This window comes from Nomascus leucogenys, chromosome 23 (assembly GCF_006542625.1).
Source record: "Nomascus leucogenys isolate Asia chromosome 23, Asia_NLE_v1, whole genome shotgun sequence".
Lineage (NCBI taxonomy): Eukaryota > Metazoa > Chordata > Mammalia > Primates > Hylobatidae > Nomascus > Nomascus leucogenys.
Genome location: NC_044403.1, coordinates 30,099,291 through 30,118,978, shown reverse-complemented (window position 1 = coordinate 30,118,978; position 19,688 = coordinate 30,099,291). Strand labels below are relative to the sequence as shown.

Here is a 19,688-nt window from a genome sequence, read left to right as displayed (position 1 = left end):
CTGGTTTAGTAATTGGCAAAGGTCAGGACTTTCATTGCCTGTGGATGTTCCCCAGGAAGCTCTAGTTCCCTGCAAACTTAGTTAAATGTGGCCACTGACTACATGCCCTCCCTTGCTCCCAGCATATTCTGACCAGAAGGGGAGCATTGGCAAATAGGTGCCGGTGATATGGCTGACCTTACCTAAAAGAGAGTCTTGGTATCTTCGGTAGAGTAGAACCAAATGTGAGGACCCACCCAAGGCTCTGGTGAACAGTCTTAAAGGCCAGTTTAAGAATTGCTGTATCTCAAAACCTCAAAACTTTGTGAAGTCCCAACCAAGTGGGCATGAGGACAGCCCTCTGATCTAAAGCCATACCCATGCCAAACCACTCTGCGCTCCTGGGACCTGCTTGGTCCGGGGCTGTCTTACTGAGGTTAGCAGGTGTTGGCTCCATCCCTGATCCATCACCTGAAGTATAGTAAGCATGCAATCCTGGGGCCGGTCCTCAGCCTGTGCAGACCTCACCGGAAGGATGCACCTCCCTTGCTCCAGAGGACATAACCCAGGAATAGATTTCCACCAACACAGAAAGCTCAGTCCCACCAATGTGAGCGAAGCATTTTGAATCTCCCTGCAAAAAGACAAACCCCATTCTCTGTCCTTTTGACAAGCATCTCAGTGGTCCAATTTGGGTTTGTAAGTAAATTGGATTAATGGGAAAAGCATCCAACCAGATGCTGCTCAGATCCAGTACCAGCTGAGGCCTGCCCTGGAAGCTCACCTCACTTATCTGGGGGCTTCAAGGGAAGCCGCTGTGCTGCCTGAGGCTAGCCCCGCCTCAGGATCGCTGTGTGTGTGCCGCTTGCCCCCCATTTCCTGTCCCTGTGTCCCTGTGCAAAGGCTCAAGCGCCATGCACCTCATTTTGAAGTGTGGCCTTTTCTGTTGAACATCCACTGACCTCTCTTCCCGTCCTGCTTTTCTCCCTTCCCCATCCCATCCCCACCCTGTTCCTTTTTGTTTTGCAGATTCTGTTTTATTTTGATATTGTTTTTACCACCATTTTCACCATTGAAATTGCTCTGAAGGTAAAGCCGCCATCCCCCTCTGCTCCTCCTGTCTCCCTTGTGCCAGCACCAGGTCTCTGCCGCTGTCTGTCGCTAACACACGTGCTCTTTCCTGTTGGTGTGGGGTTCACTCTCAGAGCCACTAATCCAATTATGCTTATTTTTCAGATCCTAGGCAATGCAGACTATGTCTTCACTAGTATCTTTACATTAGAAATTATCCTTAAGGTAATGCAACCTGGGCAATGCATCCTCTGTCGCTTTCTTTGTCTATCTCTGCTGTGTCTGGCTGGCTCTTTTCTGTCTTCTGTTTCCTTCACTCTCTCTTTTTTTTACTCCCAAGCCTGAAATTGGAAAAATGAGTGCCCCTCACTTTGTGTGATGCACTTTGCCCAGACTCAGAAGCCAGGAGCAGCCTACCCCACCGCAGCTCCTCCCTCCAGCCACCCCTAAGCAGTCCGTGGCCTGGAAGGGACATGTGTTGGCTGTGCCAACATTAAGGCTGCCATTTCATTGGTTTGGGCTGCAGCCGTCAGCAGCGCCAGACATACATGCCCATACGCACCAGCTCCCGTTAATTGATACCTGAGCCTCTCAGGTAGGACTCTCCTTCCTCTCAGGAAGGACTCTCCTTCCCTTCTCCTGTTTCATACACTCTGAAAGTGGGAAACCTCCTGGGGCGTGAAAGAATCACTTCGGCTGCTCTCTTTGGATGCCCATCCTTAGCACCTTCCTCAGTACTTGCAGCAGACATTGGGTCCAAGCTGGGGTTGGGGCCATCTCACAGTGATCACAGGCCTACTGTGAGATGTGGAGCTGGTCTCCCAGCTGAGGGCTTTCAGCAGGCAACTATAGACGACTGCTGACCCCTCAGTCACCTGCTGCAAAGCTTTGTCACAGTGCCCCTTGCCCTGAGCCCGGAGGAGGGAGAATTGTGCTGGAGAGCTAAGTACATCGGGGTGAGAGCAGGTGCCGCAAGGAACCTGAGCACCCAGCCCCCAGCTCTCAGCCATTGCCTGCTGCTGGCCCAGCTCAGCTCTTCTAAGGGAACTGCTGCAACATTGCTACCCTCAGAACAGGCAGAGCCCACCTCAGGGCAACACTGGGATGAGAGAGAGAGTATTCCTCCGTTTTTCCGGTATATTTCTGAGTCTCTAAACCAATGCATGGCAAGCCAGTTCATCTGAGAGTCAGGGTGTGAGTTCCATGACCTCAGGGAACGTGTGCTCCTCGCTGAGCAAGGGGGTAGATTCTACCCTTTCCCCAAACAGAAGGACTAAGGCTCTGAAGCCTATGCTTCAGCTTTAGCTTCTTCCTGGGAGACTAGCCTGGGACTCCCCTGCCCAAGGAGTCCAGGCTCCCTTGTCATCCCATCGCTGTGGCCAATGCAAGCTGAAGTCCACACCTAACCGATGCCACTGCCAGCTGCAGGCCTCTCCTTCCCTGCTGAGACTCCCTCATCATGGCCCAGCCTGTTGCTGGACATGACAGTTCAGTCACATCCAGATACAAATTGAATGGGGTGGTTTTTGTGTGCCTTCCCCTGTGTTCTTGTCCGCAGGACACTCGGGTGCCCCCAGCTTCCATTCCTGGTTCCCGCTAACCGAGTATGTGGCTCAGATTTTTCTTTTCTGCTCGTGGAGAGTAGATCTGACCAGGCCTTTGTTCCTGGAGGTCGGGAGAGGGAACCGAAAGTTGCGTGGCTGCATTAAGATGCACCGCGGCAAAACCTGTTTTCCATGGCGAGCTGCGTTGATTCCTGGACTTCAGATGCAGGGAGGCACACAGACACCAGAGTTCTTTCCCAGGACAAGAGAAGCTCTGAGGCCCAATTCTCAGTGCCCTTCTACAGAGCTGCCCTTGTGGATTTCAATGGTGCTATTTCTCCTTCGGGATTGCCATACAAGCTGAAGTGAAAGGTCTCTTTGCAAGCATTGTCATGGCAAGGTCCTTCCATCCCCTCCCTCTTCTACTCTCTTCTATGCTCAGCATGCTTCTGAATAGAAACCCCAATGCTGGAACACTCCCCTGTACCTCCTTCCCACTGGGTCCCTCTTCCTGGCCTAAGGCCCAGTGTCATGTCATGGCACAGATGACCGTGGCTGTCCAAGGGGGACATTTAGCACAAGGAACAGTGGAAGGGCCTGGAGATGTTTGGCCTTAAAAAGGAAAGGCTTGTAGGCTCACAACAGTTGGCCTGAGTAATACAACGGACTGTCACATAGAAGAGGAAGAAGGCAGAATCAAGACCAATGAGTAGAAATCACACACAAAAAGACAGGTTTCATAACTAGAAGAGCTGCCTGGAGAGGCAGGGATGGCCCATGGTTGAACAGAGAGTTTTCCTACCCTTCCAGGCAGAGCTAGCGAGCCACATCCTATTCCTTTCCTTCCTCAGGATAGAAACACCCCAGCAAGGGCCCCTTCCCAAGTGATGGTGTAGAATTAGGAAAGCAGGACCGAGGTGGCTGGCAATCAGAAAAAAGGGTCAAAGAGGAACAATTAGCACTGGGTACCTGAGTCTGGCTTTTCCTGATGCCCTGAACACCACAGATGACTTTCAAGTCAATGCTCCGTTTTCCCCATGTCCATTTGCCCTTCCTTGTACAGCCACTCTTCCTCTGGCCCTGCCCGGGTGCATGTTCCCACCGCCCCCATATGCACACACTTGCACTTGCTCAAGTGTTGGTCTCATTTGAGGGTCCCCAAACAAAACAGCCCAAAACCAGAAGACAGAGTTGGCACTGTGAGCCTCATTAGTCCACCCGTCTGAGGAACGCAGAGGGTTCTGTTAGAGCTCGGTAGTAGCCTCAGAAGATCCAAGCCAGGAGCAAGAAGGGATCAGACCCAGTGCCTTCCTAACACTAAAAGCAAGGTGGCTGGGGAAGTGCTGGGCTTTCTGCAGGCACAATTAATATGAATTATGGGAGCCTCCTGAGTCCAGTCTCTGGGGGTCCCAGCTCTTCGCCGAGAGGCAGGGAGGCAAGCCTTCCAGATGGTGGGCCTTCTGGAACTATACTCCCTTGCATCTTTTATATAATCTACCCACTTCTAAAAACCATTGCCCAACACAGGTGCCCGAGTCCTGTGGGACCCCCTGCTGCAAGAGATAAATGGAAAGAATTAGGTTGCAAGAGCTATTTTTGCCCATTTCCCCCTGTGTTTGCTTTTGAATGGCTCTGCGGACACTCTGCCCTGGGCATGCTCTGATTCCAAAGAGATTAACTGGACCCCAGATGACCAGGGAGCGTTGCTCTGCCTCTCCACCGTCAGCTCCACGTTTTTGCCTTTGGCCGATGCTTCCTGTCCACTGCCTGTCACAGCCGTTATCCTGGATAACCACTGGCCCTTATGCAAGTCGGCAAAATGAGAGAGGCTGTAAAGGCGATTTGTTGAGCACCTGCAGTGCGCAGCTTTAACCAGGCTCAGAGGGTGGTAGTAATGGCCAAGTCCTGTCACAGTCATCATCATCTTGTGTGTTCTCTTTTAAAAAGTTTCCAAAGGGCTTTCACAAAGCCAGGAGATAGTTTCCTCTCCTTATGATGAGAAAACACAACTTTTCTCATCCAGGAAGCATCCGGAATTCAAATCCAGGCTGTAGTGACAGCTCACCCTTTTATGGGGCTCACCGTGTGCAGGGTGGCATCCTAAGTATTTTGCATAGAAGTACCCACTTGATGCTTACAACCCTGTAGGGTAGACCTTATCCGCATTTTTCCAATGAGGGAACAGAGGCACTAAGGGAAGTTGAGTTTCTTGCTCCAGGCAACACAAATAAAATGCCACCTGGCCCCAGAGCCTGTGCTCTTAGCCACTGAGCCTCATAGCCCCTCTGATCACACAGCTTTCGCCCTTAAAGAAGTCCAGATGCCGTCTAGAAGCAAGACAGTAGAAGTGAGTTTAGAATATTTGGCATCGATAATAAGCACCCTTCGAGGCCAGGAAGGGGAGGTATGCTAATTGCCAGAGTCACTGCTGGAACTTCTCACCAGGCACCAGGGTGACCAGCTGGCCTAGTTTGCCTAAGACTGAGGAGTTTCCTGGGATGCAAGATTTCTGATGATAAAGCAAATCTGGGCAAACCAGGATGGCTGGTCACCCTGCTGGGCATGCCCCGCCCCCCAACCCACCCACTCCCTGCAGATGTCTGGTTCTCTCAGCTGGCCTAAGGACTCAAGCATTTGGAGAGGCAGGCGGGATGTGTGCTCCCAACCCAACAGCATCAGGAAAGGACCCTGCAGGCCCGAAGCCACGGACTTGGGATGTGGAACAGTGGGAAATTAGAGTGGGACGGTGGGGCCCACTTGAAAGGGCTTTGAATGTAGGATTAAAGAGCCTGGCTTGGCCTGGCAGGTGCAAGGAGCCACCCAGCAGTCCTGGGCTGGGAGAGTCTCGGGTGGTTGTGTGCATGGTAGCAGAACTCTTTTCTTGGCACCATATCGCCGTCTCCGTCCTTCCTGTTCCCCATGGATGGTGCTTGGGAGTTGCCCAAGGGATGCTGTGGGAGGAAGGGGTGGTGTGAGGGGTCTCTGGGCTAGGGCCACTCACACTGGGGTTTCTCTGTCCCTCCCTGCAGATGACTGCTTATGGGGCTTTCCTGCACAAGGGCTCTTTCTGCCGTAACTACTTCAACATCCTGGACCTGCTGGTGGTCAGCGTGTCCCTCATCTCCTTTGGCATCCAGTGAGTGGGAGCCCCTCAGCCCACGGTGGGCCATGCAGCTAGCAAGGGGTGCCAGAGAGGACAACCGGACCCTCGAGGGCCTGCCTGCAGGGCCACCCCAGTGTGATGGGAGCGGGGAGGGGCCTCCAAAGCTGCGCACGGCGGCTTTGAGTTCTTGGATCCGCGCCCTCCGTGGTCTGATGCTCGGGGCATGTTGATCAGGCGAGAATATGTTTAAGTATCTGGGTTTTGCCGTGACAGGCAGGGCCAGGCTCAGCTATTAAGAAACGGTTGTCTCCAGGACCTTCCTGCCTCCTCCACCATGGCCCCAGTGCCCTAAGCTGACCTTCAGCAACCCACAGTCTGCCACTGCCATGACCTCCCCTGACCTGGACCCTCCTTCTCCCTTTGTCTCCCCTCTCTCTCCAGCCAAAGCACCTCATGTTTGAGTGTATGTGTGAATGTGTGTATATATGTCTGTGTAAGTGTGGGGTGTATGTGTGCACATGTGGGGTGTGTGTATATGTGTATGTGTGTTTGTGGATGTGTGGGGTGTGTGTATATGTGGATGTGTGGATGTGTGTGTATGTATGTGTTTGTGTGTGTGTCTGCATATGTGTCTATATGGGTGTGTATGTGGATGTATATGTGTATGTATGTGCGTATGTATGTGTGCATGTGTGTATGTGTGTGACTGTGTATATTTGTGTCTTGTGTGTGTGCATGTGTGTGTGTGTGTGTGTGTGTGAGTTTTCCATTTCACTGGTCTGGGGTACAGTCTGGGTGTGAGTTCTAAGAGCTTTCCAGGTGACTCCCCTGTGCAGCCAAGGTTGAAGTCCTTGTTCAGGTGTGGAGGATCTGATTACTAGTTTCTACCAAGTTCTAACAGCTGATAGTGTGAATCCTACACTTTAACGTTCAAAACACTTGCACATACCCGTTCTTCTATGGTCCTCACACACACAAAACGATGGGGGAGACAGGGCAAGTGTTATTACCATCATTGTATAGATGGGAAATTTGGAGTTCAGGACATCATGACACCTGCTCAAGGTCACACCTATGGTAGAGAAAGGCCTAAATCCCAGGGTTCCTGGGTCTCTCCTCCCAAGTGTGTTTTCATGGTCGGCTGAGATCATGCAGGGACCAGGGCCTTGGGAGAGACCCTTTTCTGTGACCATCAGTTATATTACCCCATATTTTCTGCCTGGAAGCCTACAAGTCTAGATTTGAATCCCAGCATGGCCACTCAATCACTATTTAACCTTCAACGAGGAATTCTTCCTCTTTAGCCTGTGTTTTTCCCATCTGACCTTTAAATCCCTTCCATTGTTATTCAGTGCAAACTGACTCCCTCCCAGAGAGACTGTAGGAGAGACACAGTGATAGATAGGAAAGGCCTTTGCGTCTCTTGGAATAAAAGCCATGCACCAGATAAACTGGATCTTTCCACCAGCCCCTTCTTGAGCACATCATCCTGACCACACAAAGCATGAAATCAGCGCTTGCTGGCCTGTCATTCATTGTTTAGGTCCCGAGGCAAGTATGAAGCTCTCCAGAAGCTTGAGAGGCTGTCTCAGGTAGTTAGCCTATGAGGGTTAGGATGTGCTCCACAGCTGCTCGCCAAGGTGGTATGGTTAGTAAGCCCCACCTGGGTAGGATGGACAAATCCAAAAACCATCCAGGCATCTTGCTCAGGGGCCTGTCTCCTGCTATCTGCATCGCACTGGGGAAAAGCCGTAGCCTGAGACTCCAAGAAGCTCTGACTTGGCCTCGTCATCCCAGGTGTATGGAACCTGGAGTGCAACGTAGGAGCCGAAGGGACTGGCCTTCTGAAGGGTCACTGAAAAATCAGCTGACAAAAGAAAGGTTAATTGAAGAAAAAACATTCACATTTAACGTGTGTACCCAGAGCCTTCAGAATGCAGACCCAAAGATACGGGGGAAATTGACCATTTTTATGCTTAGGTTCAAGAAAGTATGGACAGCCATGTAGAAATGTGATTGGACAAGAAGGGTAGGATCTAACGCGAACGGACTGGGTGGGGGACCCAGCAAGGCCTGTCTCTAGGTTCTTCTTGGCCTCTCCATGAAGCTTTCCTTCCTTCTGGGTCGGGGACAGGATCCTGTCTGCAACAGGAGTCTTAGGATCTACACTCCACATGGTAGATCTGATCATTTTTATGGCCAGTTTTTATTCAGAAAAGCAGAGGGAAAATTTGAGTAATATTTTCAGGTTGTGTGGCTGGCTTTGGGGAAACGGGGTTCTGGATTCTGGTTTCTTGAGCCGTCTTGGGGAAAGGGATTCTAGTGTCTATGGCTAGCCTCGGAGGAGAAGGGGACTGAGACAGGAGGGCAAGAGGAGGTCAGAGAAAAACTGTTGCTTCTGAGACTGCTTCTAAGGCAGTCGTTTCGGGGTGTTGTTTCCTGAGCCCCAACAGTAAAGCCCATCCTTCCTTGGAGTCCTGAGTGTGCTCTGGGCGGGTTTTATGTATAGGTGCCAGGAGCAACTGTCTAGGATATGTGTTTGGAGATAAACACTAAGAAATCTCCTCCCCATGCCCATCACCTCCAGCCACAAGGCCCGAGATCCCACCATTGGTACGGCATTCCTTTAAGTGTAGTAATGTCTTCAGCAGGCATCATGAGCAGGTACCATTCAGGCAGTTTATCAAGCACACGGCTAGGTGATTTACACAGAATTCTTATTTAACCCTTGCAAAGACCTTCTGAGCTGATTACAGACCCATTTTACACATAAAGAAACTAGAGCTCAGAAAATTTAGGAAATTTGTCCTCAGTGCCTTGGCTAGCAAGTGCCTGCACTGGGGTCTGAATTCCCATGGCCTTGCTCTGAATTTCTTTCTCTGACACTGTGAATGCCCCTGCGAGTAGCACAGTACATTGCCAATGACCTGCCATGAGCCACCTTGCGTGTTATTTATTCACCCACAGGAAAGCCCCAGGGTTACAGGCAAGCTCCAGGCTCTCAAGGGGTGGGAGACAGGAGTAGAGAGTGGTCCCAGAATGCAAACGTCCCCAAGATGGGCTTTATGTTTTGTCAGGTTTGCCTGGGATTCACCTGTCAGGACACTCCCTTACCACGTTATTTTTGCTCCCCCCAGAAACAGGAGGAGCTTACTACCCTGCCTGTTTCCCTCTCCCAGGTCCAGTGCAATCAATGTCGTGAAGATCTTGCGAGTCCTGCGAGTACTCAGGCCCCTGAGGGCCATCAACAGGGCCAAGGGGCTAAAGGTGAGTTGAGGGCATGGGTAGGGAGGCTCCAGGCAGCCGGCTGGGGAGTGGGAACTCCACAGAGGTGAGGGGTGGGTTGGAAGGAGGAGACGATGGTCAGACCAAGTGGCTGCCATGTGGGGTCCCAGACACTGGTCCCACTGCATGTCCCAGTTCCATAATGAACAGCATAGTAACAGAGGCAGCCATCCAAAGTGTCTTCTCTAAGCAGAATGTGCCAAAGGGAGATCCCACGCAAACCCTGTGCCCCTGTGGTGCCGCCGTCCCTATATTCCTTCCACTGTAAGATGGGAGGTTGGCAGGACTTTTGTCCTTCTAGTCACGGAGAGTCCAGTGGGGGCCTTTGCATCCCATTACGGTCCATCACTTCCCATGTGACTCTGGGAGCGTGGCTTTGCCCCTCTCAGCCCAATTACTCCCCGTTGTGGCAAACGGGCTGCCCCTGCTACCTCCTGGAAAGGCTCCTGCCATCTCCTGAAGCCACGTCCCTCTCCCCGTCCCTTCCCACTGCAGCATGTGGTTCAGTGTGTGTTTGTCGCCATCCGGACCATCGGGAACATCGTGATTGTCACCACCCTGCTGCAGTTCATGTTTGCCTGCATTGGGGTCCAGCTCTTCAAGGTAAAGTCTGGGCTCCGTTGTGGTCCTCCGTCCTCCCCTCCCATCAGCATTCCCGGGGAAGGGAGCTGGCAGATATAGCACAAATGAGACAGTGTCCCGGGCCAGACTTGGCCTGGATGTAACCTCCACCTGCAGCCCGACTCGACCTTCAGACCAGGGGAGGGAGGCGCTGGAAGGAGGCATCGGGCCACCAGGCCAGAGGTCCCTCACCCTCTTTACTTTATCTGCCCTTGAGGTCACTGCCCTTCCTTCTAGAAAGAGAGAGAGAGGGACTTTCATCCTGTGGAAGCTCTGTGTCAGTCACTTGCTTAAAGCCTGCAGCAGTGACCTATTATCAACAGCATCACGTCCCTGCTGCACCACCCGGCTTTCAGAGCCCTGCACCTGTCAAAGTCAGCTCCTGCTGCTTCCTGCAGCACCCCTCATGTCCTCCTTGGATTCTGGTCTTTTTTGCCCTCACCCTTTTAGTTCTGCTATTCTCCCACCTAGAGCATTCTCCCCCGCCACTCCCCACTGTGTAAACTCCCATCTAATTCATCCGTCTGAGCCCAGCTCCACTTCTCCCTCCCTGGCGAGACCTTCCTGGAAAGTACAGCTCCCATGGACCCGAGCTCCCGTTTTTGCATTGCAGTGCTACTTGCAGCACTGGCGTCTGTATTCGCCACTGTTCTGTGCATGTGAGTCAGGCCCTGCCCATCCGGATTCTGCACTTTTTATCCCACTGTCCCTAGCACAGTGCTGGGCTATGGAGATGCTCACTAATTGCTTTTGGATTGACTCATTGATTACTGAACATCTCTAATACTCTGTTCTCTGCCTTCCAGGGAAAGCTGTACACCTGTTCAGACAGTTCCAAGCAGACAGAGGCGGAATGCAAGTGAGTAGAGGTGGGAGGGCAGCCAGGGCCACAGCCGGTCAGCCCCAGGAGGCTGGAGGCTTGACCAGAAAGGAGGGACAGCTCATTTCCTAAGACTGCAGTGGCACCTGGATTTTGCCTGTGTGTAATCTGGCCTCACTGACACAATGTGTAGCATTTTTTTTTCCTGAAGTTTCTGCCCACTCAAGCTCCTCCCATGGCTAGAACGGCGAAGTTCAAGCCAGGCAGTCCCATCCCACCCAGCGTTCAGGGTCACTGGCAGGCCAGGTGTGAAGGAAGATGGGCGATCCCAGAGTAAACTCCTTCTCCTCCTCTCTCAGGGGCAACTACATCACGTACAAAGACGGGGAGGTTGACCACCCCATCATCCAACCCCGCAGCTGGGAGAACAGCAAGTTTGACTTTGACAATGTTCTGGCAGCCATGATGGCTCTCTTCACTGTCTCCACCTTCGAAGGGTGGCCAGAGTGAGTATGCAAACCAAGGCCCCATGAACCCTGACATTCACAGGCCGGTACTGACTTTCCAGCCCCTCCCCAAGTTTGTTAATGTCCCGCACTCCTTCTGGAGGTCGTATTTACCTGGGTCCTCCCCAGACAGTGAGGTGTATTTCTAGAACTTATAGTCCACTGTCACTGCTGAAACACAGACTCTTCTTTCTCTAGAAGGTGTCTAGAAGGGCTAAAAAAAAAAGTCATTTTTTTAGCCCTCTTTCCAACCTCAGCATGAGCCACAATGTCAGAGATCTCTGTTGTTACCCTTATGGCATCTGGGAGTTGGGTGTGGGGAGAGCTTCTCCAGGTGTGGGCCCTGTGGTCACCATATGATTCAAGATTGCCGCTCCCAGCATGCCCTTCCCTGGGTAAAGATGGCTGAGATGTCTTTGTTTTATTGACTGGACCCCGGTCTCCTTAGAAAAAGCCTTGCCTGTATTTACGGTGGAAAGTAAGAAAGGGATGGGAGCCCAGGCCCCACTTCCTCTGCAGAGGCAATGCGTTTGTGCCTAGAGCAGCCCGTGGGCCTTGCACACTGCATCACCTCTACCGGGCAGCTTCCCATCAGGTCCTTATATCTTTGTATAGATACCTGCTTTTCCCCCAATATGTATTCCAGTGAAATTAGAATCTGAAAGTCAGAAAATTCTAAATGTTTCTAAGTCAACAGCAATGCATGGATCTTAGGTAAGAGTCACATTATTATGTGGTGAGATATAGGCGATAGCTGGAGAATAACCAAGTGCCGTGCAGGGCTACTGAGGAAGGGGAAGACATAATCCCTGTCCATGAAGAATGACAAGCTTCGTGGGGCACACAGCCCAGGCTCAGATGAATGGCATATGTATGTAAACTGCTGAAGTCTGAAACCAGACCGTTGGTGGTGATGGGAGTAGCATGGGTCGTGTGAGTGTTTTTAGCTGAGTGGTTATTTGCTCTCGGAGAGATTTATTTTACATTCCTTCTAACATTCTCTGAGCCCATGCCAGTTTGCAAAGCTGTCTCAATATTTACCAATATTTCCAGTGTTTTAAATCAATGTCCATGACTCATGTTACATTTAAATAGCTCTTCACAGTTTCAAAACACCTTCCTATACATTATTCTAACTACCCTGCAAGGTAGGAAAGTCAGGAATTATTGTCTCCAATGCACAGATGAAGAATCTGAGTCTCAGAGAGGTTAAGGGCTTTGCCCGAGGTTACACAACCAGTAAGTGGCCGAGCTGGGACTCCAGCTCAGAGCTGTCTCCTGCACCCTGATCCCTGGGATTCCTGGAGCAGTGGTGCCATCCTTCCACAGAGGGGACCCTGCTTCTCCAGTTCCCTCTGTGGGACCTGTCTCCTCCTGCAGGCTGCTGTACCGCTCCATCGACTCCCACACGGAAGACAAGGGCCCCATCTACAACTACCGCGTGGAGATCTCCATCTTCTTCATCATCTACATCATCATCATCGCCTTCTTCATGATGAACATCTTCGTGGGCTTCGTCATCGTCACCTTCCAGGAGCAGGGGGAGCAGGAGTACAAGAACTGTGAGCTGGACAAGAACCAGGTAGCTTCCTAGGAAGGAGCGGAGGGAAGCGGGGCCTATGGAGGGAATGACAGCCTGCGGCCCACCCCGCAGAGGGGCTGCAACAGGGAGAGGCCGTGCAGATCCTGAGATCGTCTCTCTACTCCTCAACCAGAGTGGGCTGTCAGTCTTTCTTACTTGCAAAAGAAATGCAAATTCCTGCAAACCCCAGATCTGGCAAATGTACTCAGCCAACAAATATCTATGAAGCTTCTACTTAAGGATACTCTATGATAGGTTTTGTCCAATCTCATGCCCTATCTAGAAGTTAACAAGTTAGAAGGACCCAAGTGGGTCGGCACCATGATACGGAGGAGAGAAACTAGAACTGTGAGGGAGTGAGGGCTTTTGGGGTGGGGAACAGAACGGCTTCAGGAAACCACTCTTACGTGGTTTCTTAAGTAAAACCCAGAGGCTTGTGCGGGAGGTGGGGGCAGGAAAGAGGCTTAAGTGGGAGTGAGATGGTGATGCCAAGTATCGTGACAGGTTCTGTTAGCCATGAAGAGCTGGCAGTGCCGTGGTTGAGTCAGGGAGCTGTCAGGGTGGGAGGTAGATGTAGTGCCTCAGGTCTGTTCCCTAGCTCGGCTCCCACTGGGAGGAGTCTGTGGGGAAATACATTCCTGCCTGTGAATAAGGAGTGCCCACGGGAAGGAGCACAGCATGGTGTGCCCCTCGTGACCCTCACCAGGCCAGCCAATCCCCCGTGGGTTTTCAAGTCTACATCTCCGGCATAGACTCACTCTGCTGGCTGCTGTGTGGACCCTGGATTGAAAGAAGGCAGGAAAGAGAGGAGGCCAGTTAGAAAGTGGAAATGAGAGAGGATTAGACCCCGATCTAATATCAGGTTAATGATGGTAGTGATGGAAAGAATAGGAGGAGGTAAAAGCGTTAAGACTCAGGCGTTGGACATCGTGGCTGCGGGTTTGAGAAGAGGCTGGGGAGATTCCCCAGTTCCTGATCTGGAAGCCTGGGCAAAGTGCAGAGAAATGGACTGGCTCTTTGCCACAGTCCTGAGAATCTAGTTAGCCCGGAATCTCCTTCCCTCTCAGTGAACTGTGTTTTTCCATCTTATGGACACTGGCAAATAGGAAAGTTTGATTTAGTTGGCCAGGCACAGTGGCTCATGCCTGTAATACCAGCACTTTGGGAGGCTGAGGTGGGCGGATCACTTGAGGCCAGGAGTTTGAGACCAGCCTGGCCAACATGGTGAAACCCCATCTCTACTAAAAATACAAAAAATTAGCTGGGCGTCGAGGCGCATGCCTGTAACCCCAGCTACTTGGGAGGCTGAGGCAGGAGAATCGCTTGAGCCCAGGAGACGGAGGTTGCAGTGAGCCCAGATCACACCACTGCACTCCAGGATTTAGGACAGGAAAGAAAAACTGAGGAGAGAAGTACCCAAGGAGGGTCTGTGGCATGGGCAGTAATCAATGAGAAGCACAGCTGTCAGTCAGTCAGGAAGCACATTCTTAGCGATGCCGACTCCCTGCCGAGGCACCTGCCAGGCATCACCAGGGTGAGCAAAGGAGATGCATGGTCCCTGCCTAGGACCTTGTTACGGGGATTTGACAAGAAGGGGCTCTCTCCTTGATTAAGGGGGCCATGGAAAAATCAAGACATTTTCCAAATAACACCTCCCACCTGTAAGTGAGCCAGAGCAGCCAATGATTTCTCAGACTTCTGGAGAACCCCACCCCACAGTGTGTGGTTTCATTCACATCCCACACTTCTCTGCCAGCTCCCCCCACACCCTCCAGGTAACTAACCCCACTCTCCCCATCCTCCACCACCCTCCCAGCGACAGTGCGTGGAATACGCCCTCAAGGCCCGGCCCCTGCGGAGGTACATCCCCAAGAACCAGCACCAGTACAAAGTGTGGTACGTGGTCAACTCCACCTACTTCGAGTACCTGATGTTCGTCCTCATCCTGCTCAACACCATCTGCCTGGCCATGCAGGTCAGTCCAAGGAGGAGCACAGCCACGGTGCTGCAGAAGGGAGCGTGCCACGGGGATGGAAAGTGTAACGGAGCGGCAGGCAGCTCAGTGCATCGCCTTCCTGGTCACCAAGGGAGGCAGTTGGAGAAAGATGAGCGTTCTCTGTCAAGGATGCACTCCTCTCTGGGCCTTACGGAAGAATCCATGGCACCCTGGGTTGATCAATGGAGAGAGGGGAGGAGATGGAGAAGGGAGGGATGAGCTGGATGCGTTCGTTGCTGGTTGATCAATGGAGAGAGGGGAGGAGATGGAGAAGGGAGGGATGAGCTGGTTGCGTTCATTGTTGATTGATCAATGGAGGTGGGGGGGAGATGGAGAAGGGAGGGATGAGCTGGACGCATTCGTTGTCGGTAAGGTGTGGCGTGTGGAGGTGGGTTCTGTATCCACCTGTCTTCAGGGACAGATCTTGTTCCCAAGCTCTCTTGAGTGCCAGAGTCTCCATAAAGCCGTCACGGCCAACCAGGGAAATGAACACAGATGTGTTCAGAGATGGCAGAGCAGGGAAGAGTTTGGAGGTTCTCCTGAGTCCTCCTGACTGCCCACGGAGAGGTGGGTGGCCCTCTGGGGGTTTGGTTCGAGGAAGGTCTTGCTGAGGCGAGGGCCTCCGAGAAGGCTGGGCAAAAGGTGGGGAGGAGGAGAGACCTCCCTGCCCCGTGTTCATAGCTCCTCCCCTCTCCTGATGCAGCACTACGGCCAGAGCTGCCTGTTCAAAATTGCCATGAACATCCTCAACATGCTCTTCACTGGCCTCTTCACCGTGGAGATGATCCTGAAGCTCATTGCCTTCAAACCCAAGGTAGGCCTCTGAGAAAGACCTTTGATTCCCAGGCATCAGGGGTGGACAGGCAACAGGGAGTTGGGGTGCAGGTATTGAAGGCAGAATGAGGGGAAGAGGGAAAAAGGCATCGGTGAAGGACCATCCCTGCTCCAATGATCAGTGCCCCAACTCCTACACCTGCCCAGAGCTAAACCAGGCCAACTCCAGGAAACACGCTCAGCTCTCGGTGTGGACCCTGGCTGGCATGCACAAGCTGCAGATTCCTCGCTGAGCTGAACCTCTTAGCCTCTCCTAGGAGAGGCAGGTGATAGTCTTTTCTCCTATGTCCCATCCTCTAGTGCATAACCTGTTAATAGAAGAAACTATGCTCATAGACTGGCAGACCAAACCTCTCTGGGCCCAGCCCCCCAGATCCACTCAGGCCTCTGTTCCAGCCTCCTCCCATTTCATCAGCCACACAGACCAACCTCATATAAAACATTCAGCCAGGGCTGGATTTGCTCAGGGCTCAGGGCTCAGGGCTCCAGCCCATGGGCACTCCTGTTCCCTGCCTCAGAGGCTATGGCGTTGCTCCTTACACACTGGGGCGGGAAGAACAATCACCTGCAAATTTCTCTGCTTTGTTCCTTGTGTAAGGGCAAGAAGATTAGGCCTGCTGCTGAATGAGGCAGGGTCAGGATTCCTGTCCTTTGGATCATCTGTGCCCTTCCTAGCCAGTCACCCCCACTATCCTCAGTGGTGGAGTAGCAGACACTGGTGTGAGCCACACCTTCCACCCTGGGCCTCTGTAGATGGGTCAGAATCACCGGTATCCACTGGCCGGGGTTCACCACCAGGACAGCTGCTTCTGAGGGAGGCTATAAAAGCAACTGAGCAGCCCCCAGGCTACCATAACACCTTTTGGAGAAGGATGAGAAGGAATGAGTTTTAGGAGCATCATGCAGCTACAGACTTGAGACAATCTCTCCAGCTTACTGAGCCTTCTCCTCCCTCCTTTGGTAGTTTTCCCAGATGCAACACAGATCAACAGGAGGCCAAGAGCAAGAGTCCCTGGCCATATCTTCTACTTTCACTCAAGTTTTTACTGGTCTCAAGATTAATTGGGGGTGGGGGAGGGTCCAGCTTGGCCTTTGAATCCATGTTTATGAGGAGATATCCACAGCCTTCTTTGAATGAATATTCACTCACACTTTGGATTCCATGTCATGTGCTACACATATATCATCGCACGTCATTCTCAAAATGTCCCTATAAAGTAGGTATTAGCATCCCTCTGTGGAGAGGGGGGGAAGTGAGGCTCAAATAATTAAGTACCCAGTATTAATTGATCCACTGCTAAGAACTGGCAGAACGGAGACTGGAATCTGGCACCTCTGACTTCACTGTACTTTCCACCACACTGAGGTTAACTAGCACTTTCCCATGTCAAGTGCTCTGTGGGTATTTGTTAGAAAGAGGGAAACAACCTGGGAGAGACTTAAAAGATAAGACAATATTCCTACAATGCAGATTCTTCTCTCACTCCAAGAATGCCTGGGGATCCCAGCTGATTTTCGTAGAGTAAGTCTCCTAAGGGACATCCTTTGGTGACAGAACAGTGGTTTCCTGCCTTCTCCAGAGAAGCAAGTACACTCTTTTTCACCTTCCTGTACAAGTCCCATTTAGGAGGACAGATCTCGTCCTGACCTAGAGAGGACCCCTGGGTTGCCCTGACACCTTCCCTAGGGCGCACGGTGTCTCTGCCCACGCATGGTCCTAGTCCAAGCCCCGCAGCCCAGGAGCTCTGACAGTTCACCCACAGCAGCATGACCAGCTGAGGCCAGGAGTGCAGTGACTGCCGAGCCGAGCCTCAGTCTCAGATGACATCCTCTCAGTGGGGAAACTGGCATCGTTTTCATCCAGTGTCATGAGACATATGGTTTAAATATTTCAAAGCCTTGAGTCATTCCACAATTGACTCAGATGTGTTTCTGACGATGTCTGAGGCAGTCTGGAGAGCCTGCAATGGACTTTCTGAATCATGCCTCCTGAGCACGGGAGACATACGGACAACCTTCCCTGGGAAGTGCATGAAATTGATACCTGGAAGTAACCATTGCGGGTGGTCTAAACCATAAAGTACCTCCTAATTTCCTCTGTCCCTGGTTTTCTATTGTGAGAAGATGGGCAAGATAACAGAGACGTTTACCCAAGAAGGAGGAGAGCCATCCTGGGGCCATTTGCATTTCACACTCCAGGGTGCATCTATGGTGTAAAGAGAAAGGAAAATGGGTCTTTCCCTGTGAATTTCCCTAAAGGGGCTCTGGCAAGAGGGGGAATAAAGGTCACCACCCAGTTAGGAGCATCATGGAGCACAGCTGGGTCCCTGGATTCTTACTGAGCTATGTTCTTCATTCACAAATAGACTCCAGGAAAAGCAGCTCCAAAATTTTCAGACAGAAAACCAAACTGGAAAAACTTGAAGCTCTGGAAGAATATCCAGCTGGATCTGGCCCAAGAACCAGTGGCTTCTAACCATGACCCGAATCCATGACAACTTTCATTTCCCACCATTAAGTAGGACTCTGTGCTGTACTTTTTATTTCATTGGCATGGTTGTTTGTGTATGACCCAGATGAGCATCAGCAGTTGCTGAGAAAGGAAGGCTAGGAACCAAGGATGTCGAAGACAGTCTGAAGTTGTCACTTCTCATGTTTTGTCTCTGCACCTGGCTGGTTCGTTGGTCCATCAGCTGGTCAACTTGTATTCTTGCTTCATTCTTTCATTGCTTTCATGGTCATGGATGTTCCCAATTTCTTCATTTCTGTGTGTTCTCCTCACCACTCCATGGAAAATAAATTTACTCAAGTAAGTCCCTGCCTTAAATCTAACCATCCCACTCCTTAAATTCATACTCTGTTCACAAAAAAAAAAAAAAAAAAAAAATCACACAAAGAAACTAGGGATCAACATAAACCAATTTAGATTGAGTCGGTCCCTGACAAAGCCTCAGGAACCTGCGGGGACGGCTTGAAGAGAGTGAGGTGGATCCCGGCAGTATTGATTTGAACAGTGAACAGTGATCCAGAAGGATCTCATTCCCTAGAAGTGAGAGGCTCTGACCTGGAGATAACTGGATGGCCCCTGCAGCCCACACGAGGGTGCAGGACCAGGCTGGGCAGCATGAAAAGTGCTGGCTTGAATATTCTGAAAGTAATTAAATAACTGGATTGTCCTATCATGAACTGAAGCTTGTCAGCAAAGACAGGAAAATAAATTTTAAAGATACTCTTATAGATTTGATAAACTGAAAAATATGCAATGCCTGGGGAAAAAGTCTAACAGAAATGGCTAAGATCTCCACAGAGAAAATGATGAAATTGGAAGGAATTCAAGAAAAGCTGGTAACCGAAGACATCGACCATGTTCCTGAATAGGAAAGCTCAGTATTATTAAGATATCATTTCTCCTCAAACTGTTCCATAGGCTCAATAACCATTCCAGTTAAAACTCCCAATTGCACTTTGCTGGAAGTAAGAATGGCAGGAGAGGGAGCCGCACCGTAAATCCTTTATGGCTAACAGGATGAGGCTGGGTGGTCCTCAGGCTTCAGCCCCTTAGGGCAGCTCCGATGTCACCAGGGAGGGAATGCACAGGAGCCTGGCGCGGGAAGCAGCGTCTGTCTCAGCTACTCCACTGTCAGCTGCTGGTTTGGTAGTGGGAGTGATGATGGCAGTTAGTTGCCTGAGGTTTGCCGTCGAGGATGTCTCAGCAAGGGCACTGCGAGAGGAGGAGCTGCAGGAGGCGATGAGTGAGAGGCTGGGCTCCAAGCTGCTCCTCCTCCGTGGAAGGTGGTATGCCAGGAAGGCAGGGGTTCACCCCATGGAAGGCTCCTAACTCCTCCCCCCGCCACAGGCTCCCACCTGGGCCGCAGAGGGGTGAAGCAGCTGAGACTCACCCCTGCCCCTCAGCTGAAGCCAGCCCACTCAGGAAGTAGCCAGTGCTCACCTCCCTAGGAGGAGGACGCTGGAGGGGCCTTGACCCTGGCAGCTCTCTGGAATCAAAGTCTCGGTCTCCCTTTTCGTCTTTCCCCCAGCCTGAGAATGGTCCAGAGGGGAGAATGGACCCAGAGTGAAAGCACTCGTTGGCCCCTCTGACCCCCTGCTTTCTTGAATAAGCAGCTGAAACCTCAGGAGGCCTGGCCTCTTTCCCACATGTTCCCAGTCTCCGCTCTTCTCTTTCTGTGTGAGGCCTCCTCAGCCCAGCTGCTCCAGCTTCACGAATCCAGATGGTTTCTCTCATCCCCCCTACCCTTCTTCTGGTGATTTTCAGCCAGAAGTTGACGCATACGTAGTGGAGCCCCTCTTGACTGGGTTAGACAGTCTCTCGCCCTGGCCCGAGTGAAT

The 19,688-nt window shown here is 51.6% G+C and overlaps 1 protein-coding gene across 3 annotated transcripts in view; it reads left to right on the top strand.

Moving 5' to 3' along the window:
• CACNA1C (calcium voltage-gated channel subunit alpha1 C) overlaps positions 1-19,688 on the top strand; it is a 636,647-nt gene that overhangs the window by 538,356 nt on the left and 78,603 nt on the right. For 2 of the 3 annotated variants that reach the window (XM_030804511.1, XM_030804510.1), the window contains exons 21-29: positions 1,216-1,275; positions 5,624-5,730; positions 8,877-8,964; positions 9,478-9,585; positions 10,410-10,462; positions 10,783-10,929; positions 12,310-12,511; positions 14,328-14,486; positions 15,211-15,321. In XM_030804511.1, the coding sequence (XP_030660371.1) occupies positions 1,216-1,275; positions 5,624-5,730; positions 8,877-8,964; positions 9,478-9,585; positions 10,410-10,462; positions 10,783-10,929; positions 12,310-12,511; positions 14,328-14,486; positions 15,211-15,321 (1,035 nt within the window). Of the gene's footprint in view, positions 1-1,008; positions 1,069-1,215; positions 1,276-5,623; positions 5,731-8,876; positions 8,965-9,477; positions 9,586-10,409; positions 10,463-10,782; positions 10,930-12,309; positions 12,512-14,327; positions 14,487-15,210; positions 15,322-19,688 lie in introns of all 3 variants that reach the window. The other variant, XM_030804512.1, reaches the window with a different exon arrangement.